Genomic DNA, 24,604 nt, shown 5'->3' with positions numbered 1-24,604 from the left:
CACCTTATTTCATAGCAACTTGATGTCTGCCCCTATTAGATTGTGAGCTATGAATCATGAGTCTATCTGGTTTTATTTGGCAGATGTAACTGCCTATTAACAGTTGTTTCTCATGGTCGTAGTAATCATTGATATTAAGGCATCCAAGAATCCAGTGATTTCCGAAATCATTGCAATGCAATGTTTTATATTTTTTGGAAAAAAAAAAACAAAATGTGAAAAATTGCACAGTAAAGTTGCTTTCTTTATTCTTTCTCTACTAAAACAAACAAAAAATCCTAATTAAATGGTAGAACATCAAAAATGATTAAATATTTTATGTCTGAAAAATAGATCTAACTATTCACAGAATAGAGCTCTTAAATAATGGAAACATTTCTAACTGAAGAAAACTTTTTAGTCTTTTTATCAAAAGCTAAAATGAAGAGCATATTGCACTGAGAGGCTGAATTCTAAAACTTCAGAGATGGTTGCAAAGAGATTTCTTATGCACTTTTTGGTACCATTTGGCTCTGGTAAACATATCTTCGGGTTTTACTGAAGCACTTAAATTTATCTAATTAATTACTTCTCAGCCTTTTGCCTAAGATCAATTGTAAATTTATCTAATTAATCAAAACCTTTTTAAAAATCACTTTATTACTTCAATAAGCAAAGAAAATCATCTAATGTTAAGAAACACAGTAACTCAGCCATATGTTATATATATCAATCTTTAAAAATGCTTCCTCATCCTCATCAATAGAAGACTTGTAATTTTTATGCTATTAAATGAACAGTTCCAGCTGTTCAAATTATTGGTTATTATCATTAAGATATACCACTTGATTAAGACACTCAAAATTTAGAAAATTTTTATTATCACTATCAGCATCGTTAAGAAAAACATTCAAGATGGAAGGTAAAGGACCATGTCTACAATATATTTTCGATTGACTCAGTACAAGAAAAAAATTAAGGGGTTGGAATTGTGGCACAGTGGGTTAAGCCATTGCCTGCAATGCCACCATCCATATGAGCACTGGTTCAAGTCTGGGTTGTTCCATTTTTGATCTAGCTACCTGCTCATGTGCCTGAGAAAATAGCAGAAGATAACCTAAATTCCTGGGTCCCTGCACCCACATAGGAGACCAGGAAGAAGTTCCTGGCTCCTGCCTTCAACCTGGCCCAGGCTGTGACTGCCATCTGAAGAGTGAACCAGAGGATGGACGATCTGTTTGTCTGCTCCCTCAGCTCCCTCAACTCGTAACTGTGCCTTTCAAATAAAATAAATAGTTTTTTAAAAAATTACTTGTTTATGCATACATACAAGCATAAAGCCAAAGTGACAAAATATTAATGACAGATTTAAATAAAGGACTTGTCATGTTCTCTGCAAAATTATTCCTTGAACTTTTCTGCAGATTTAATATATTTTCAAAATAGGATGGAACATTAGAAAACGCTACCCTACATTCATCTAAGAAGCTGCGCTGAGGAAAAGGAATTTGAGTAAATCTTCTTCCCAATAATAGTCACAACATTTCATAATGTCAAAAAGCAGAGCTTGAATTAATAAGCCAATGTTTTTCAAAAAGGTAAGCTGCAAAGATGTATTATAAGTGGCCACAACTTGACAGTAATAAAAAATTTTGCTATTTTAATGGCACTGACTCAAAAACAGGAAACAATTTGCTGTCAAAAGCTTTTTGGGAAAGAAGCAATGTATAGATTAAGATTCTATCAACTAATTTTACATATACAACATCTTTCCTTTTGGGACATATACTCTGATCTATTAGTAACAATCTCAATGTATCAAAAGGTACAAAATATTCAAAATAATTATTAATACATGAAAATCACTTCCTCTGCAGCATGAGTTTTCATTAATTAAAAAAAAAAAACAAAACAAAACTTAGCAACGCTGGTATCTTCCCTAAGACATGCCTGGAGCAGATTCCACCTGGCATCAATTTCTTTGAATGTAAAGTGAATAATTATTAATATTCTGCATTCAATGTTATTTAGAATTATGATAATGACAAAAGGTGTCAAAGCTTTACACTGTCAAACCAAACTACTCCACCAACTATCTTTGTGGCTAATTTTACAAAGATGTTCAAAGTAATTTTTTTGTTTTCAGAAATGTAAGTCTGATTTCATTTCTGACTTTAGCAACTTAGAGCAAACAACTTTCTCCTGGAAAACACTTTTTTGTACTTGCTCTAGAAAATACCTGTTTGTTTTACCAGAGAAGTTGCTGTATTTAATAATGTATTATAAAAAAAAATTTTTTTTCAAGGGATTCATGGTTAGATACAAAAAGAAAATAAAAGCCAAAATAACAGAGAATACAAAAAATAATTCATCAGTCTAGTAAAATCCAGCTTTTATATCATACCATATTCAACATCATACCACTTTGGTTGCATAGAAAAAGCAAATACAGATTCACTTTATCTTGTTCCATGGAGAGAGAAAATAAAAATCACACTTTCAAATTCATAGTGGTTTTAGGATTTTCTTTAGGGGTTTCTTCCATCATCTGTTGCTTTCCCAGGTGTGTATTAGCAGGGAGCTGGATCAGAAGTATAGCAGTAGGTCTTGAACTGGCAGCCCCATATGGGATACAAGCATTGCAAGTAGTGGCTTAACCTACCTCACCATTAATACCAGCCCCTTGTTTTACTGGTTATTAACAGTACTAATATTAATAGTACTGTTTAGTAATATTTATTGCTATTTAAAAATTTAAAAAAATTTAAAATGGATTTATTTTGTGTATCAGACATATGATATAAATTAAGAGTAACAAAATCACATTAGATTAACATAAAATAGTATAGAAGTGGTAGAAAAATAGGAAGGCAAAAACAATCTGAATTCTGTTTAAAATGTTAGTGGACCAAAAGGCCAATTTTGTCCTTATAGAACTACACATAAAGCAAGTTATGGGTGCCAGCAATGAGGTATAGTGGGATAATGTGGTACTGACATCCCATATTGGAGCTGGTTCTTTTCCTGGTTGCTCCACTAATGATCCAGCTCTCTGCTTATGGCCTGGGAAAGCAGTGGAAGATGGCCCAAGTGCTTGGGCCCCTGCACCCATGTAGGAGACCTGGAAAAAGTTCCTGGCTTCAGATCAGCTCACCTCTGGCTGCTACAGACACTGGGGAGTGAACCAATGCATGGAAGACCATTCTCTCTGTCTCTCCCTGTCTGTCTATAACTCTACCTCTCAAGTAAATTCATATATCTAATATGAATAAAAGGGTTTTTTTTTAATAAACAAAACACATGTACATAGATTTAAGAGCTATGATACTTCCTACTATATTGTCCCTCCAAACCTCCCTCCTCATTCCTTTCTTATTTTTTTAAAATTTTTATGACATAATTGCTGTCTATTTTATAACCACAAGCTTAACTCTCTACCAAATAAAGAATTCAACAAGTAGTAAACAGAAAATAACCATGGTCACTCAAGGGCTGTAAACAATAATCAAACCAGAAAATGTCAGATTCACTCATATATATTACATTTTTGTGTTGTATATATTTTCTTCCCAGAAACCTTTTATCTGAGGTATACAAACTTCAAGTATTTCATAAAGACAACTGTAGAAACATAGTGATTCTTCCCACCCACATTCCCAATCTTCTTCCTCCTCTCTCCTACTGCATTCTTATTTTTTAATAAGATCTATGTTCAATTAATTTTATACGCTTAACTGTATACTGAGTTCAAAAGTTAGTATGGAAAAAATGCTCCTCAACAATCAAGACAAGGGCTGTTCAAAGTCATCACATCTCAAAGTATCATTATCACTTCTACAGATTACTTTTTAGGTGCTCTATTGGTTACAAAAGATCACTGAGAATATACGGGATTTGTCATTTTGAGATTGGCTTATTTCACTAAGTATAATGTTTTCCAGTTAAATCCATTTTGTTGTGGATGACAGGATTTCATTTTTTTAAACCTCTGTGTAGTATTCCATGGTGTACATATCCCATAATTTCTTCATCCAGTCTTCATCTGACAGACATTTGGGTTGATAATACATCTTAGCAGTTGTGAATAGAGTTACGTTAAACACTGGGGCACAGATAACTCTTTCATATGCTAATTTCATTTCCTTTGAGAAAATTCCCAGGAGTGGGAGGATCATATGAGAGGTCTATATTAAGATTTCTGTGATATCCCCATGCTGTCTTTGCACCAGTTTAAATTTTTACCAACAACAGATTTAGGGGACCTTTCTCCCCACATCAACGCCAGCTTTGATGTTGGTTGATCTCTGAATGAAAGTCATTCAAACTAGAGTAAGGTGAAACCTCATCGTGGTTGATTTGCATTTTCCTGACAGCCAGTGATCCTGAGCTTTTTTGTGTGTCTGTTGGCCATTTGGATTTCCTCTTATGAAAAATGCCTGTTCAAGTCCTCTGTCCATTTCATAACTAGGTTGTTTTGTTATTGTTGAGTTTCTTGAACTTTTTATATAATCTAGATACAAATCCTTTATCAGTTGCATAGTTTGCAATAATTTTTCCCATTCTGTAGGTTGCAGTTTCCCCAATGTTCTCTAGTATTTTGAGGATATCAAGTCATAAATTCAGTTCTGTGGTCCATTTTGTGTAAGGTGTAAGACAGCAGTCTGTCTTCATACTTCTGCATGTGAAGATCCAGTTTTCCCAGCACCATTTGTTAAATTATTCAGGAACTGATTTTAGCTCCTTTATCAAAGGTAAGTTGGCTATAGATAGATAAATGGATTGATTTCTGGAGTTTCTATTCTGTTCCATGTTTCATGTGTTTCTGTACTATCACCAGGCTGCTTTGATTATAAATGTCTGCAGTACATCTTAAAATCTGGTACTGTGAAACTTCTTAGTTATTGTTGTAAAGGACTGATTATTGGAGACTTCTGGATCCCATACATTTAGAACCATTTATCTGCAAAAAGGGACAGTTTGACTTCTTCCTTCCCAATTTGTATCTGTTTGATTTATTTTTCTTGCCCAATGGCTCTGGCTAAAACATACAGGACTATTTGTACTATACTGAATAGCAATAGTAAAAATAGGAATATTTGTCTGTTCTGTATCTTAGTGGGAATGCTTCCAACTTTTCCACATTCAATAGTATGCTGGCCGTGTGTTTTTCATAAATTGCCTTCTGTTGAGGAATGTTCCTTCTATACCCAATTTGCTTAAGATTTTCATCATTAAAAGATGCTATATTTTATCAAATGCACTCTCTGCATCAATTGACATAACTGTATGATTTTTTTTTCAGTTTGTTAATGTAAGGTATCACATTTATTGATTTGTGAATTCTGAAATATCCCTGCATACCAGGGATGAATTCCACTTGGTCCGGATGAATGATCTTTCTTATGTTTTGATGGATTCAATTTATAGTATTTTGTGGAAAATTTTTGTGTGTATGTTCATCAGGGAAATTGGTCTGTGAGTTCTCTCTGTTGTACCTTTTTCAGATATGGGAATTAAGGTCATACGAGCTTCATAGAAGGAGTCTGGGAGGATTCCCTCCCTTTCAATTGTTTTGAATAGCTTGAAAGAATTGGAGTTATTTCTTTTGTAAAAGTCTGGTAAAATTCAGCAGTAAAGCCAAACAGTCCTGGGTGTTTCTTTTTTGGAAGGGTCTTTTTTTTTTTTGGACAGGCAGAGTGGATAGTGAGAGAGAGAGACAGAGAGAAAGGTCTTCCTTTTTGCCATTGGTTCACCCTCCAATGGCCGCTGCGGCCAGCTCATCGCGCTGATCCGAAGCCAGGAGCCAGGTGCTTCTCCTGGTCTCCCATGCGGGTGCAGGGCCGCAGCACTTGGGTCATCCTCCACTGCCATCCCGGGCCATAGCAGAGAGCTGGCCTGGAAGAGGGGCAACCGGGATAGAATCCGGCGCCCTAACCAGGACTAGAACCCAGTGTGCCGGCGCTGCAAGGCGGAGGATTAGCCTGTTAAGCCACAGCGCCGGCCTATGGAAGGGCCTTTATCACTAATTCAACTTCCATCTTGATTATTGGTCTGTTTAGATTGTCTATGTCTTCGTGGCTCAATTTAGGTAGGTTGTATATGTCCAAGAGTGTACCCATTTCTTCTAGATATCCCAGGCCCCTGAACCTATGTGGGATGCCTGGAAGAAGCTCCTGGCCCACCTACTGCCATTGTGGCCATTTGGAGACTGAATCAACAGATCAAAGATCTTTCTCTCTGTCTCTCCTGTTCTGAAATTCTGTCATGCAAATAAACAAGTAAATCTTTAAAAAATAAATATTGGGTTGTGGTGTAGCAGGTAAAGCTGTCGCCTGCAATGCCAGTGCCCATAAGGTACTGGGTCTAGTCCTGGCTGCTCCACTTCCAACCCAGCTCTCTGCTATGGTCTGGAAAAGTAGTACAAAATGACCCAAGTCCTTGGACCCCTGCACCCACATGGGAGACCCGGAAGAAGCTCCTGGCTCCGGTCAGCGCAGCTCTAGCTGTTGCAACCATCTGGAGAGTCAACCAGAGGATGGAAGACCAACCCCCCTTCCTCTCTCCCTCTTTCTCCCTCTCTCTCTCTTTGCCTCTACCTCTACGCAACTCTGACTTTCAAATAAAATAAATAAATCTTAAACAAAAAATAAATATTTAAAAAGATAATAAAATTTGTATGGAAACACAACATACCCCAAGTAGTTAGAGCAATCTTACACAACAACAACAACAACAATAACAAAAAAAGCCGGAGGCATCACAGTACCAGATGTCAAGACATACTACAGGGCAGTTATAATCAAAACAGCCTGGTGCTAGCACAAAAACAGATGTGTAGAAGAATGAAACAGAATACAAACTACAGAAAGCAATCCACACATCTACAACCAACTTATCTTTGATAAAGGAGTTAAAACCAATCCCTGCTGCAAAGACAATCCCTTGAACAAATGGTCCTGAGAAAACTGTATCTCTGAATGTAGAAACATGAAACAAGACCCCTACCTTATATGTACACAAAAATCCACTCAAAATGGATCAAGTACTTAAATTTGTGACCCGATACCATCAAATTAGTAGAGAACATGGGGAAACTCTGCAAGACAGTAGATCTTTATAAAAATTAAGAGCGGGAATAGGAGAAAGAGGAAGAAGAAAGGTGCAAGCGTGGATGGGAAGGAGGGTAGAATGGGAAGTATCACTATTTTCCTAAATCTATATATAATGTATATATGACATTCATGAAATTTGTCTACCTTAAATAAAATTTAAAAAAAGAAATCTATCTTTTTATGGCTCCATAGATTGAAAGAAATGTTGTAATTAAAATTTGCTATGGGCAGAGCTCATAAACAACTTTTCCATTCCTAAAACTTCTCCCAAAACACAGAAATATCACATAGAAGTTCAGCTGTAAGATACAGACTTCAGTTATTCTACTCCATTCTCCACACAAACAGCTTCAAATTCCAGGAACAATGGCAGTACTGATATAACCTTCAGGCAGTTAGACTGAAAATAGTCCAGGTAATATCTAAATATTGTTTGGACATTCATTAAAAATAAAACTTAATTGATCTGTCTCATGTCATAAAATCTGCTTCAATCTCATAAAAATTTGTTTTCATTTTATAAAAATAATAAAGTAGCAATGTAAAACAGAAAGTTGAGGTTTACACATTCAAATGGTTTGTTCTGTCCTACAGACAATAAATGGCATAGAAAGTATAGATGGGAAAATACTGAGATATAGGTGTTCTCCATAAAATCCATTAATAGCCTTACATTTATCATTTGGGAAATGTATGTAAACAATCATAGACTACCTGGTAACACAAGGGATATACAGGGCACAATTTCATCGCTTCTCAGTCTTCTGGTTAAAATTAAGTGTAATATCTGTTCTTATCACTTTAATACATACCACAATTTCAAAGATACTAATCTAAGGTTAATGTGGTTAAATAGTCATTTACTACTTATTAAATCAAACTGGCCATAGTAATAAGTTTTCAACCTCAAGGAGCTTTAGCTTTTATTATGTTAAAGTACTAATGGTTTCCACAATGTTATACTTCTGTGAACATGTATAATATTTTATAATTTTTAGTAACAGTTTTTCTTAAGAGTGGAAGTTGCTCAAGAATATCAATATTCCCTTCCTTTTAACCACTTTTTCCACCAGGATCAAAATAAAATTAAACAGTTTAAATGATGTTTTTGAGGTGAAACGACAGACTCAAATCTATATCTAAATTCAAGCCAAGCTATTTTCTGAACATATTTTCAGAGTTCTGAATCCGTAAAGGGCACCTTGTTGTGCTAATGTAACCTTGAAAATTTTATGCTTAGATGTTTTACCACTGAAGAGTAAGTACTGTCAAAATTTTTATTTCTGGGGCAAGTGATGTGGCACAGTGGGTTAAGCTGCTACTTGCAACAACCACATCCAATAATGGAGTGTGGAGAAATTCTAGCTACTCCACTTCTGATCCAGTTTCCTGATAATTCATCCTAGTAAGCAGCATGTGTTGGCTAAGTGCTTGGGTCCGTGCCATCCACATGGGAGACCCAGATAGATTTCTAGGCTCTTGGCTTCAACCTGGCAAGATTTGACTGTTATTGGCATTTGGGGAGTATATTAGCAAATGGAAGATCTCTCTCTAAGTGGCTATCTTTCAAGTAAAAGGAAATAAACATAAAAAAGAAGAAAAAAACACCTTTTTTGCATCTATATCACTAAGGATCACAAATATTTCAGTATCCCACTAAATAAATGGATTAAAATATTAAAATGCAGTTAAGATGGGCATGGCACTGTAAGTCAAGCTGCCGCTTGGGATGCTCACATCCCATGTCTGAGTACCTGTTCAAATCTTAGTTACTGCACTTCCTGATCCAGCCCTTTGCTAATGTTCCTGGGGAGCAGCAGATTACAGCTCAAGTACTTTAGTTCCTGCTACCCACATGGGAGATCTGGATGGAGTTCCTGGTTCCTGGCTTCAGTGTGGCCCAGACCTGGCTGTTGCAGCTATCTGGGGAGTGAATCAGTGGATAGAAGTTCTCTCTTTCATTTGGCCTTTCAAATAAAAAAATCTCTTTTTAAAAACCTACTTCAAAAAAATAAAACAGTATATAAAATACAGATAAGGTACAGTGTTAATGGTTAAACAGAGTCTATAATATTATTAAGAAAATAAAGTTTCATATTGTACTCTATAATTGCTATAAATGGTTACCAGCTACTCATGCTGTACTATCATTATGTTACTGTCTGTACATGATTAAAAATGAGGAATGACTACATAGGCCAATAACTAGTAACAGGTGCATAATAGGAAGTTACTGCAGTCATGGCAGAAGGTTAAACTAATTTCTCTTGATGTATAAATATTCACAAAATATCCTTCTATTTTGAATTGATTAAGCAGGAAAGGAGCTATTTACGTACTTTTCTTAATGTTTTTGGTTTGAGGGTGTGGCTGAATTCCTCCAGCTGGAAGCCCATAGGTGCTTATTCGTTGTACAAGACTTGCTACATTCCCATGTCTTTCCCGTTTTATGGGCAAATTGTCATCCTTGGATTCTGCCTCTCTTTTAATTTCCTATAAAACAGGAAATCAATGAAGATATAAATTAAGCTGTATTTTATTTAAATTCTGAAATATAACATGCTAAAAAACAGTAACAATGATGAGAATATAAATTATTATATCAATCTTTTCAACCTTTTGTTCTGACCAAATAAATCTGAAGAATAATACTCATTTTGGCAATAGTCACTCATTATGAGTTTAGGACTTACCAGAATAAGCGTAAGTGTATAAATGTTACCAGAATCGGAGACAGAATTTAAGGAAAAAAAGGTTGAAACTCCACCCCACATCCTACCCCAACATACAAAGAAACCCTGTTATACATAGACAAACAATAAGACAAACAATTATTCTAATTCAGAAAGGGTGAAATTATTTCCATAAAGTACTAGATAATAGATACTTTACAATGTACAGGCAATACAATCTCTTTTGTAACAATCAACTCAGCCATCTGTAGAGAGCAAAAAGCACAAATACTTTCCAATAAAACTTTATGGACACTAAAATTTAACTTCATATAATTTTTACATATCATGAAATATTATTTTTTCCAAACATCCGTAAAGCTCATAGGTCACAGGTCTTATAAAAACAGACACTGTTCAGATATTGTTAGTTGGAAATCGTTAGAAATCTAAATAAAAAATATCAAAGAAGATAAATAAAAAGAAAGTAACACCATGTTCAGTTCAATTCTCAGGGTAGATATTTGGTCTACAGGTTATCAGTTAAGATGCCTATGCCCAGTGGAGTATGTGTGGTGCAGCAGTTAAGTCATAACTTGGAATGCTCATATTCCACACTGCAATGCCTGGTTAAGTCCCAACTATTTCATTTAAGATCCAGCTTCCTGCTAATGTACACTCTGGGAGGCAGCAGATAAAGACTCAAGTACTTGGGTCATTGCCATATATGTGGGAGTCTGAGATCCTGGCTTTGGCTTGGTCCAGCCTTGACTGTTAATGGATATTTGAGGAATATACCATTTGATGAAAGGTCTCTCTCCAGCTGTCTCCCTGTCAGTCTGTCTCTGCCTTTAAAATAAAAAAATAAATAAATAAATAAATAAATAAATAAATAAATAAAAAACTGAATATGCTTTTTAAAAAAGATGCCTATGCCACATATCTGAGTGTCTGGGTTCAATATCCAGTCCTGGTTCCTAACTCTGGCTTCCTACTAATGCAGACCCTGGAAGGCAGAGGTGATAGTTTAAGTGATCGGGTTCCTGTCATTCATGTGAGAGACCTGGATTGAGTTTCTTCCTGGCTTTGGCTCAGCCTAGCCTCATCTATTGAAGCACTTGGGGAGTAAAAACCAATGAATGGATGAGCTCTCTCTCACTCTCTCTCTCTCTCTCTCTCTGTGTTCATCTCTCTGCCTTTCAAATAAATATTTTTAAGGATATTAATGCTCTCTAAAACTGATATACCTATGCAGTGCAATTCCAACAAATATCTGTATTTCAAAGGTCTGAATAAGTAATTTAATAAGCTGATTCTAAATTTGTTCTACATACAACAAAAGGCCAACAACAACCAAAATAATTTCGGGGGACTGTTTTTAACCAAGATACAAAGAACGCTATCATGACACAATAAATTAGTGTGGTACTAGGATAAAAACAGACATACTGATAAATGAAACAAAATGGATAGAGAGACCAGAAACAAACCTAATTTATAAGAGAAAAAATGAGGAAAGGTAGAGATTCTAAAATACATGGTGCTGGGTCCGGCGTGATTGTGGCACAGGAGGTTAAGCAATCATCTACAACACTAGCATCCCATACTAGGGCACAGTTTTTAGTTCAGCCTGCTCTGCTTCTGATTCAGCTCCCTGCCAATGCACCTGGGAAAGCAGCAGCAGATGGCCCACCTTTGGCCTCTTCCACCATGTAGGAGACCAGATAAAGTTTCAGGCTCTCACCTTCAGCCTGGACCAGTCCTAGCCTTTGTGGACATTTGAACCAGCGGGTGGAAGATCTGTCTCCCCTTTCTATCACTCTTTCAAAATAAATAAATCTTTAAAAACAGAAATACTTACTACAAGTGTTTCATGAGTTAGAAATTAAACTGGATACCTACCTCACATATTTGATACTAAAATTAATAATTTCCTGTTAGCCAAAACTAATCACGAATTCAAAAAACACATGACCAAACCAGAGCCCTATAACTCATATGATAGACCTGGGTTGAGTTTCTAACTCCTGACTTTGGCCAGTCCTAGCCTTTGTCATTGTAGGCATTTGAAGAGCAAACCAGCAGTTGGGAGCTAGAGTACTTACTCTCTCTGCCTCTTAAATAATTAAGCTTTTGAAGTTCATGGGAAAATGGAATTCACTTTGATACAAAAAATTTAAAATTTTGTAGACTTGTACTTTTCTTAAACTTATACCTTACAATAGAATACTCAGATCTCAAGTTGACAAATTCTTATGGTTACAGAAGTACTTTATCAAAAATACCTTGTGAAAAGGATATTGATAAAACATTTTTCCAATATAGTACCTGAGACCTGACAATTTGCTAGTTTTATAAATGTACTGTAAAGTACCTATAATATTTTAGGTTGCAAAGTTAAATTACGCTAAGAGGGACCAACACTGTGGCGCAGCAGGTTAACGTCCTGGCCTGAAGCGCCAGCATCCCATACAGGTGCCAGTTCAAGACCTGGCTGCTCTACTTCCGATCCATCTCTCTGCTATGGCCTGGGAAAGCAGTGGAAGATGGCCTAAGTTCTTGGGCCCCTGCACCCTCGTGGGAGACCTGGAAGAAACTCCTGGCTCCTGGCTTTGGATCAGCACAGCTCTGGCCGTTGTAGCCAACTGGGGAATGAACCATCACATGGAAGACCTCTCTCTCACTCTCTCTACCTCTCCTCTCTCTGTGTAACTCTTTCAAATAAAATAAATAAGTCTTTGAAAAAATTATGCTAAGGAAAGAATCACCAGATATTAAGACACTAATGTATTAACAACAATTGTATCTTCTGGCAGTTTTTATATAAAACTAAACATAGTCTTACCAAATGACTAAGCAATTGTACTCTTTAGCATTTACCCAAATTAGCGGCAAACTTTAAGCCACAAAAATACCTTTATAAGGATGTTTTAAACAGTTTTACTCATAATGTGAAAATCTGGAAGCAACCAAGATGGCTTTCAATAGGGGAATGAATTAAACAAACCACGGTACACCCAGACAATGGAATATTAATCACTCCTAAAAAGAAATGAGGAACCAAACCATGGAAAGACCTGGGAGAAACTTAAATATGTATTATTTAAGTGAAAGACGCTGGTATTATAATAGTTATTAAAATCCATAAGATATACAACAGTAAGAAGGAACCCTACTATGGACTTTGGGTGACAATAATGAGTTAGTGTAGGCTACTGATTTAACAAAGTTTACCTCTCTAGTGTGAAATGCTAACAGTTGAGGAGGATGTAGGTGTGTGTGTGTGTGTGTGTAAAAGGGAGAGACATAAGAGATCATATTGGAACTCTGTACTTTCTGTTCAGTTTTGCTGTATAACTAAAGGTACTCTTTAAAAAAAATGAAACCTTTTTTTAAAAAACAGATGATAAAGAAAAGGAATGCTAAGAGGACCTGAGGCAAATTTTTAAAGTGGGAAAGAAGGAACTAAGCTTTATCCAAAACATTTAATTTCTATTTCAATTCTGTTCCTATCAGTAATTTCACAGACACACAACTGCACACAAGCATGCAGTTCTATTTCTGTTCCCTATGACCCCTCTTCGATTCCCTACTCCAGCACAAAAAAAGATAGAGGAGACATGTTTTGCTACTGATTCCAAGAGACTTTATGTCTAAAGCTTTAACCTTTTTTGAGGATGAAAATTCAATAGGTGTATCATTAAAATTTGATGGTGTAGTACTGGCATATAAACTATTTCATATAACGGACAGACGTTATCACAGATTTTGGTATTCGTGAGGGTACTGAAGCTCATCCCCTCAGATACCAAAGGATGGTTGTATCTATAATAGAATGAGTTCTGAATCATACTAAGTAACAAAACAAAGCAATATACAATATCACAACATACACTTTTAAAAAATTATGTCACTCAAAAACTTAGCTAGCAATGAAATATGTCTAGAGCTATGAACTAAAGAACACAGAATGAAATAAAATAACTTTATTTTACTATTGAACTCAATTATCTTTTGATACTGAGCTCCTATAACACTGTGTAGAAAACTAACCTTGGCACTTTCAAAAATACTCAAAGAAATCAAGGTGTTAATCCCTGATATAGTGCCCAATACTTTCTCTGCTAAGAGAAAAACAGCTAGCTTGTAGGTGCTCCCCTGCTTTAATCCAAGTAATTTCTGGTATAGTTGATACCACAGGCTTATAGCTACTTCCATGCCTCATTCCCAGGAACCATACACATCAGATGCCATCCCTTTCTTCTACCAAGCAGCTTCTTAAAACTAGTCTACAAATTCACTCATTGTAGCATACTGTTTCCAATGGAAATAAAGAAACCTACTTCATATGAAATTCATCTCTTCAAAAAAAGATCTGAAAGGGCAGACTACCTTGCTGTCAAATTCCCTTTCACTCTGAACTAATTTTCCTTTCCTGCTCTCAAACCAAACATGATCTTCTCCTAATCCCTCTTTGTACATTTTGAAAATACTATAGGATCTCTGGGATACAAGAAATTTATAGTCTAATTCTTTATAGATACATCTACACTACAATTTCAAAACAGGCATACATAGCTCTTAATGAGTATACTGCAACTTCTAAGACCCTTCAGCTCTTTATTCTACTACAAATTAAACCAACTGTCACTCTTGTGGAGGGATAGGGAGAGTGGGGGAGAGGGGAAGTGGGGGAGAGGGAAAGAGTGGGGGAGGGTGGAGAGGGGAAGTGGGGGAGAGTGTGGGAGAGGGGGAGTGGGGGAGAGGGGGAGAGGGAGAGAGAGTGGGGGAGAGAGAGAGAGTGGAGGAGAGGGGGAGAGAGTGGGGGAGAGGGAAAGAGAGTGGGGGAGAGGCATAGAGGGAAAGAGTGGGGCAAAGGGGGAGAGGGAGTGAGGCAGAGGGAGAGAGGAGGGAAAGGGGGAGAGGGAGAGAAGGGGAGAGGGGGAGAGGGAAAGGGAGTGAGGGAGACAGGGAGAGGAGGAGTGGGGGAGTGGGGGAGAAAGTGGGAGAAACGGGGAGAGGGGGAGAGGTGGGAGAAAGAGGGAGAGGGGGAGAGGAAGAGAGGGGGAGAGGGGGAGAGGGAGAGGGAGAGAGGGAATCTTCCATCTGCTGGTTCACTCTCCAAATACCCACAACAGCTGGGACTGGACCAGGCCAAAGCCAGGAACTTCACCCAGGTCTCCAACATGGGTACAGAAGCCCACCTACTTGGACCACGCTCTGCTGCTTTCTCAGGTGCATTAGCAGGGAGCTGGATTGGAAGTGAACCGGTAGGGACTTGAACCAGTGCCCATATGGGATGCTGGCATTGTAGGTGACAGTTTTACCTTATACACGACAATGCCAGCCCCTGAGGTTTTTCTCATGTTGAGACCACATTAAGGGTTTAGGAGAATACCTCAGAGATAAAGGGGATACGTAATTTCAACAAAGCTTATCACTGGTAGACATCAACACTGATCATTTGGTAAAGATAGATTTTATGGGGTTTCTCCATTATAAAATTACAACTTTTCCCTTTCTACATTTCCTTTAGTCCAGCCAACGACTGAGGGAAGCTTCTGAAAGAGGAGGAGATATGAGGAAATATAACTTTTTTTTTTTTAATTTTTTTTATTTTTGACAGGCATAGTGGACAGTAGAGGGAGACAGAGAGAAAGGTCTTCCTTTGCCGTTGGTTCACCCTCCAATGGCCGCTGCAGCTGGTGTGCTGCGGCTGGCGCGCACCGCGCTGTTCTGATGGCAGGAGCCAGGTGCTTATCCTGGTCTCCCATGGGGTGCAGGGCCCAAGAACTTGGGCCATCCTCCACTGCACTCCCTGGCCACAGCAGAGAGCTGGCCTGGAAGAGGGGCAACCGGGACAGGATCGGTGCCCCGACCGGGACTAGAACCCGGTGTGCCGGCGCCGCAAGGCAGAGTATTAGCCTACTGAGCCGCAGCGCCGGCTCGAGGAAATATAACTTTCTAAAAGTAGTATTTGTAATCTCCAAGATTCGTCCATTCTTCTCTGTTCATTTACTCAATCATTTATGTATGCATGGATTCATGTATACCAGTGTACTTATGTTATACTTTGAGTAATAACCAAATACCAGATTACTTTGCTCAAACTGTTCCAAATTTACGTCCCTTTCACGTGGGTCTGTCCTATTTTTTTCTTTCTTATTTTTTTTTTCTTTTAAATGTTCTGGCACTATAAGATACTCCAGACTCATCTCATCATCTTCCTTGCCCCAGAGATAGAACTACTTATTGCTCCAAAGAGCCTGACTTCCTTTTATGGAAAATATTTAGAAATCAAGATCTGTGCTATGGGTACACTCATGGCTACTGTGATGTCACTGACTGTGGAGCCTCCTATCAATAAGAGCTGAGGAGTATATTGTATATACTAATCAAAACAAACACACATAAATATGAGAGCACTTCAGAAAGTCCATGTAATTTTAATTAATTTTTTAACTTTTATTTAATAAATATAAATTTCCAAAGTACAGCTTATGGATGACATTGACTTTTTACCCCCCCATAACTTCCCTCCCACTCACACCCCTCCCCTCTCCCACTCCCTCTCCCATTCCATTCACATCAAGATTCATTTTCAATTCTCTTTATATACAGAAGATCAATTCAGTATATATTAAGTAAAGATTTCATCAGTTTGCACCCACACAGAACATAAAGTGTAAAAATACTGTTTCAGTACTAGTTATAGCATTAATTCACATTGAACAACACATCAAGGACAGAGATCCTACATGGGGAGTAAGTGCACAGTGACTCCTGTTGTTGACTTAACAAATTGACACTCTTGTTTATGGCGTCAGTAATCTCCCTAGGCTCTTGTCATGAGTTGCCAAGGCTATGGAAGCCTTCTGAGTTTGCCGACTCCGATCTTATTTAGACATGTAATTTTAATTAAAATATGAGTTTATTTTGATGCAAAAAATTTAAGTCTATGCATGTAAGGGGTTTTCAAAAAAATTATTAGAAAATGCATATTATATAAAAACTGTAGAGGTTTCAAAAATAATTCTACTCCCAAATAGGCATATCTTCTAATCCAATTTTCCAAAAAAAATTTTAAAGAACACTATGAATAATTATTCCTGTATTTACCTGCACATTTTTAAAAGAAGAGTTCACACTGATGTCTCCAACTTTAATTCAGTACCCTGTGGTTAATCTTTAAACCCAGATTAAGTTTCCTTCTATTACCTAGCATACTCATAATTACCTACAGCCTCGATTAGTAGGTATTTTATTAACCTCCAAGTTCTAGTACTAAAATATGAATAGGAAAGTAAAATATATTTTCAAAATGAAGTCCCATGATAGAAAATCCCTACTAGCAAAAGCATATACCAGTTCACAATCAAGAGAACCATATAAATACTTTACTTAACTTTTAACTTATTTTTTTTTTACATAAGTGCTTCATTACTGCTAAAAATTTTCTCTGAAAAGATACTTTCCTTTAAATAAGCAAACAAAACAAGAGGGGAGTTCAATGTTATGGCTTACCATAGTCCACTAACACACAATTTGAAAATGGAAAGGAAATTATATGATTTTCCCAATATCACAATGCCAGTAAAGAACAAAGCTGAAATCTGACTACATTTAAATCCAGTTAGTCTGACTTCAAATCCTTTGATATCTATTTTATACTCCACTATAAGTTATAAAAAAAATTCACTTTATAAAACAAAAGTGACCTGCCTACATAAGTTCAATTTCCTCTCACAGCTTTTCACAGTTGTTTCAAGAGATATACACTATATAGTTTGATAAACTACAGTTACTTCATCTTCATAGGAAATCAATTAACAAAGTACATGTTCATATTTGGATGTAAAACCACAATTAAAACAAATACAAATTTATTCAAGGAACAAATATTAACTAAACATTCATTCTAAGTAGGTATTCTACTAACTGCAAGCTGGAAAAGCTAATGAGATACATGCATTAGCTTTCCCAGAATAATTCATAATCATAATCTAGTGAGGCAAGTGTATGTGGCTAGATACAGGAAAATTTACAGAAAAAAACTATTAAGTGATATGTAAATATACAGATATTCTTTACTTTTTTTATTCTCTAAACTATTGATAATTTTATTAGTTTGTAAGAGATTAAAGAAACTTGAGTATTATTTTCTGGCACAGGTGACTGAAATATTTCCTAAAAAAAGAAATGCTCAGGGGGCTGGCACTGTGGCTTAGCAGGTAAAGTTGCCTCCTGCAGTGCTGGCATCCCATTTGGGTGCCAGTTTGAGTCCCAGCTGCTCCACTTCCAGATTCAGCTCTCTGCTATGGCCTGGGAAAGCAGTTGAGGATGGCCCAAGTCCTTGGGCCCTGTACCCATGAGGGAAATCCGGGAGAAGCTCCTGACTCCTGGCTTCAAATAGACCCAGCTCCGGCCATTGCAGCCACCTTCAGAGTGAACCAGCAGATGGAAGACCTCTCTCTCTGCCTCTGCCTCTCCGTAACTCTGGTTTTCAAATAAATAAATAAATCTTAAAAAAAAAAAAAAAATCCTGGTGGTAACCGAAGAGTATAGGTACAGTGGCAATGCCAAAACACAAAAAATGGGATCCAATATATTCCACAAGGGACTATAAAATCAAAAACAAAACAAAACAAAACAAAAATACAATGAGGACATCTGTAAGGGAGTGTCCAAGACCTCAGTTCAGATTTTTGTCTTATTAGTCACTGAACTTTGGGTATATCAATTAAATGTCACTATATTTAAAAAGGAGCTATTTCCTGTTAACTACCTACCTCATGAAGTTCAAATGATAATGTATATGCAAAAAACTAATTCATAAATTACAGAATGCCCCAAATGCCACCCAAATGCAAACTACTATTTATTTTAAAAGCTAGGAAAACAGAAACATACACACATAACATACATAAACACACATATACATGGTACTATTCAGCAGGAAACATAGCACAATGATATCAAATAGAAGCACATCCTTGGAACTATTTTCTTAAATTCCACTATATAAAATTTATATAAAACATATTTTTAAAACATATGTATTTCTGGGGCTGGCACCATGGCACAGTAAGTTAATTCTCTGCCTGTGGCACTGGCATCCCATATGGGCGCCGGTTCTAGTCCCAGCTGCTCCACTTCTAATCCAGCTCTCTGCTATGGCCTTTGAAAGCAGTAGAAGATGGCCCAAGTCCTTGGGCCCCTGCACCCAGATGGGAGACTAGGAAGATGCACCTGGCTCCTGGCTTTGGATCAGTGCAGCTCTGGCGGTTGCAGCCATTTGGGGAGTGAACCAACAGAAGAAAGACCTTTCTCTCTTTCTCTGCTCTCACTGTCTATAACTCTAACTCTCAAATAAATAAAATCTTAAAAAATATATATTTCTTAACAGTGAAAGAAGAAATTCAATAAAGCAACAGCTACAAAGTTAACCAAAAATACTTACCTTAACAAAATTATCAGGGAACATTCCTCTTTTCCCATTTAGTTCTCCTTCTAGCCATCCTTCCTCCTGTAGTTTTTTCACATTTCTGATGATTTCCCCAACTCGAATAGTTAATTCATCATCATGGACAGCATCATAGTCATACTCCACAATATAGTCAACTTAAAAAAAGAAAAAGAAAGAATCTAAAATCTAATTTACAAAACACTATACACCATATTAATAAACATAAGAGACTCTAATAGCAATCATAATATAGACATCATCAAAGCTTGTAAGTTTTTGGCTATATCAACAAAATTCTTGATTACCTTAGTATAGAGCATGGCACAGCTTTTATGTGGAAGCCTCAAAAGAAATGCACTACATAATTCATGCCATTAGACATTTTTACAATCAGATATACTCATTTTTGTGGAGCAAACATTCTGAGATGATCCTCATGATTGCCTCCCTCCCTATGGTATTCATATCTAACTCTCCTTGAGTGTGGATGTGACCTGTGACAGACTTAACCAACAGAATATGATGAAATGATCAACTGTATATAACTGTAATACTCATTTTGCTAAGGAAATATTCTCCCTTGCTGGCTTAGAAGACCCAAACCACTATGTTGTGAGCTAGCCTGTGAAGAAGACCACCAAGAAGTAACTGAGAGAGGTCTCTGGATGACAGTCAGCAAGAAACAGGATCTCCATCCAACAACCTAAAAGGAACAGAATGCTGCCAACAACCACATGAGCTTGGAAGCAAATCCAATCAGGCCCCATGTTACAACACAACCCTGGCTAACATCTTCACTGCAGCTTTACCAAGGACAGTTAGCCAGTCCTAGAATCTTAAATCTCAGAAACTATGAGATAAAAAATTTATGCTGTTTTAAGCTGTTAAATGTGTGTCAATATTATTACAGAATAACACAAAAGGTGAAATAGTGGATTCCAAGATGGAGGATTTAGGGAATGACATACTGGGCTAGGCTAGGGATGAACAGTTTAAAAAAAAAAAGTATAGGAAATGCATTCTCAGGAGAGAAATGGAGAGAAGTCTGCACTAGAAATCCTTCAAGAGGAAGACTGCCATGGACCTGTGTGGAAGGTACAGATACACAGCGTTAACACAATCACAATTGCAGCAGCCAAGAACCAGAGCAGCAGGAGCTTAGAGACCGAGGTGAGACCAGACTGTAGCAACGCACGGTGATATAGCCAGAGGGAGAGCCTGGTTTTAGTCCATACTTGAGCCCTGGGGGCTGGTAGTAGCTAGTGGTTGACCATGGACCCAGTGGAAGCAGAGGGGGCACATTTATCTTGCCCAACTTCCTGACAATGGCACCCACTCCCGGCTGAAAGGGCAGGCACCATTTTGGGTTTGGGTGGGAACTGTAAAACAATTTGTGAATGCAAGCAACAGGCTGAGACAAGAGGCCCATCTTCTCAGCAGTACAAGTAGGGAAATAGCAACATTTGGCCAGCAACATTGTGTACATCTGTGATCCAGAGATAATAGCAGAGGTAACACTTTGCAGTCCCCACTGACTTTTAGCCTGGCTGGGAGGTGGCTGGGCAACCACATAAGACAGTGAGGGGCCCACAGCCTCCCAGGAGCAAGATGCCTCAGTGGTACTGTCTTAGGCAACATCTGCCTCTCTATTGACTGGACAAGTTGTCAGGGCAGAGAGAAACCTGTGCACCCAGCGACTGTGGGAGCCTTGTATGCTGAGAATGTGGGGACTCAGTGTTTACATAAGAAAGTGCAAGGTGTAGCGGGGTCTATGGGCGATCACTGGGTGTAGATCCACATGCTTGGAGCTCCTTGGTTGCCAACAGCAAGTGATTGCAACAGGAACTGTGCTCACAGTGAAAGCTATTTATTTCATTTGTGCAGTTCATACAGTTTGGCACAGAATACACTGGGGACTAACACCCATGCATTGAGGTCTACCATTCCCTTCTTAGGTGTTACCCTGAATACTTGCCCCACCCCAAGCAATGGCAACACCCACCGCATACTTCTTAGTATTCACTGAAAGTGCAGACATTCATTAAGCCTCAGAGGCATACCTGCAAGATAAACACCATCAGAGGAAAAAAATCAAAATCAACTCCACAAATGCCTAAAAACAAACAGATATTGAAGAAACAATAAAGAAGACACCATGAACCTGCCAAACGAACACAATATTTCAATATTAGAATGTGAAGGTGAAGAAATTGAGGAAATGACAGAAACAGAATTCAAAAAATTGATCATAGCATTACTCCAAAGCAATCAGAAGAAAATTCATGAACTAAAGAAAACCATACATGACATGAATGAACATTTTTCCCATGAAATTGAGATTTTAAAGATAAATCAAAATGAAATATTAGAAATAAACTATTCAGTAGATCAAATAAAAAATGTGGTGGAAAGCCTTATGAACAGACTTGGCGAGAAAGAATAAAAAATATCCGAACTACAAGACAAATCTTTGGAAATAAAAGAAGAAAATATAAAACTTAAAAACAGTGTTGTATATTTATGGGAAACTATCAAATGACTCATCATACGGGTCTCAGGAGTTCCTGAAGAATGGAAAGAAATTCAATGCTAACAAAAAGCAAAAAAGAGCAGGTGCTGTCATCCTAATAACAGACAAAATAGACTTTGACACAAAAATTGTGTCATGATGTCACTATGTAATGATTAAGGGACAAATTCAACAGGAAAATATGACTATAATAAATGTATACACACTCAATTAAAGTGCACCTGGTTATTTAAAAGAAATGTTAATGGATCTAAAAGGAGACATAGACTTTAATACAATAGTTATAGGGACTTCAACAACCCACTCTCATCAATGGAGAGATCAACTAGACTGAAAATTAACAAAGAAACAACAGAGCTAATCAACACTATGGACCAAATGTACCTAACATATATCTACAGAACTTTTGATCCCACAGTGGCAGAATACACGTTATTCTAATCAGTGCTTGAAACTTTATCTAGGATAGATTATATGTGCTAGGCCATAAAGCAAGTGTCAGCAAATTCAAAAAAATGGAAATCATACCATAAATCTTCTCTGACAACAAGGGATGAAGATGGAAATCAAAAACTAAAGGATCTCTAAATCATATGCAAACACATGGAGATGGAACAACATGTTCCTGAATGAACAGTGGGTCATAGAAAAAAATCAAAAGAAAAATAAAAAAATCTCTGGAAACAATGAAGACAATAATACAACATATTAAAACTTATGGGATACAGCAAAAGCAATGTTAAGATGGAAGTTTATAGCAATCGGTGTCTACATGAAGAAACTGGAAAGGTACCAAATAAATGAGCTATCAATGCATTTCAAGGACCTAGAAAAATAACAAACCAGACCCCAAAATAGTAGGAGTAAAAAAATAAATAAAATTGAAACCCCCCCAAAAAAAACTATATAAAAGATCAGTGAAATGAAGAGCTGGTTTCTTGAAAAAATAAACAAAATTTATATACCACTGGCCCAACTAATCAAAAAAAAAAAAAAAAAAAAGAGGGAAAAGTCTCAAATCAATAAAATCAGAGATGAAAAAGGAAATGTAACAACAGATACCACAGAAATAAAAAGGATCATCAGGAATTACTACAAAGAGCTGTTTGCCAACAAATTGGGAAACCTAGAAAATATGGATAGATTCCTTGACAGATACAATCTACCAAAATTGAATCATGAAGACACAGAAAACATGAACAGACCAATAACCAACATGGAAACTGAATCAGTAATAAAGACACTGTCAATAAAGAAAAGCCCAGGACAGGACAGCTTCATTGGTGAATTCTACCAAACATTTAAAAAAGAACTAACTCTAATTTTTCTCAAACTATTCAAAATAATTGAAAGGGAGGAAATCCTCCCAAACTCTTTCTATGAAGCCTTCATCACCTTGATTCCTAAGCCAGAAAAAAGATACATCAGAAAAAGAGAACTATAGACTAATATCTCTAAAGAACATAGATGCAAAAATCCTCAACAAAATATTAGCTAATTGAATCCAACAACACATCAGAAAGATTCACCCGGACCAAGGGGGATTTAACCCTGGAATGCAGGGGTCGTTCAACATTCACAAATCAATAAAGGTGAGACATTACATTAACAAACTGAAGAAGAAAAAAACAAAGAGAATCTCAATAGATGCAGAGAAAGCATTTGAAAAATTACAACATCCTTTCATGATGAATACCTTAAGCAAATGGGGTAGAGAAGGAACATTCCTCAACACAATCAAGGCAATTTATGACAAATGGCCAGCATCCTTTTGAATGGGGAAAAGTTGGTAGCATTTTCACTAAGATCTAGAACCAGACAAGGATGCCCACTTTCACCATTGCTATTCAATATAGTCCATATACTCCTGGAAGTTTTAGCCATTGGGCAAAACAAGAAATCAAAGGGATACAAATTGGAAAGGAAGAAATCTAACTAATTCTATTTGCAGATGACATGATTCTATATACAGGAGACCCAAAAGGCTCCATTGAGAGACTATTGGAATTCATAAAAGAGTTTGGAAAAGTGACAGGATATAAAATCAATATTGAAAAATCAATAGCCTTTGTATATATAGATAATGTCATAGTTGAGAAAGAACCTTCACAATCAGTTGCATTCACAATAGCTCCAAAAAGAATGAAATACCTTGGAATAAATTCAACCAAGGAAGTCAAAGATCTCTATGATGAAAATTATAAAACATTAAAGAATGAAATAGAACAAAACATTAAAAGAATGGAAGAATCCTCCATATTCATGAATTGGAAGAATCAACATCATCAAAATGCCCAAACTACCAAAGCAATTTACAGATTCAATGTAATCCCAATCAAAATATCAAAGGTATTCTTCACAGATCTAGAAAAAAATGCTGCTAAAATTCATATGAAAACACAAAAAACCCCAAATAGCTAAAGCAATCTTATACAACGATAGCAAAAAAAAAAAAAAAAAAAAAAAAAAAAAAAAAAAAAAAAAAAAAAAGGCCAGAGGCATCACAATATCTGATTTCAAGACATACTGTGGGCCATTTATAATAAAACAGCCTGGTACTGGCACAAAAACAGACTTGTAGACCAATGGAAAGAAAAACTCCAGAAATCAATCCATATCTCTACAACCAACTTATCTTTGACAAAGGAGCTAAAATCAATCCTTGGAGCAAGGAGTCTCTTCAACAAATGGTCCTGCGAAAGCTAGATCTCTACATGCAGAAGTTTGAAACTAGGCCCATGCTTAACACCTTACACAAAAAACCACTCAAAATGGATCAAAGACCTAAATTTAAGACCCAATACCATCAAACTTCTAGAGAATATTGGGGAAACTCTGCAAGACA

At 36.9% G+C, this 24,604-nt stretch overlaps 1 protein-coding gene across 1 annotated transcript in view; it reads right to left on the bottom strand.

Moving 5' to 3' along the window:
• CD2AP (CD2 associated protein) overlaps nt 1-24,604 on the bottom strand; it is a 144,491-nt gene that overhangs the window by 72,390 nt on the left and 47,497 nt on the right. Inside the window, exons 2-3 of the mRNA XM_062186244.1 lie at nt 19,224-19,384; nt 9,431-9,584 (exon numbers count right to left, since the gene is read on the bottom strand). Coding sequence (XP_062042228.1) covers nt 9,431-9,584; nt 19,224-19,384 — 315 coding nt within the window. The remainder of the gene's footprint in view (nt 1-9,430; nt 9,585-19,223; nt 19,385-24,604) is intronic.

This window comes from Lepus europaeus, chromosome 3, assembly GCF_033115175.1.
Source record: "Lepus europaeus isolate LE1 chromosome 3, mLepTim1.pri, whole genome shotgun sequence".
Classification (NCBI taxonomy): Eukaryota; Metazoa; Chordata; class Mammalia; order Lagomorpha; family Leporidae; genus Lepus; species Lepus europaeus.
Note: the sequence above shows the minus strand (reverse complement) of the source record. Positions and strands in the feature narration are given on the sequence as shown.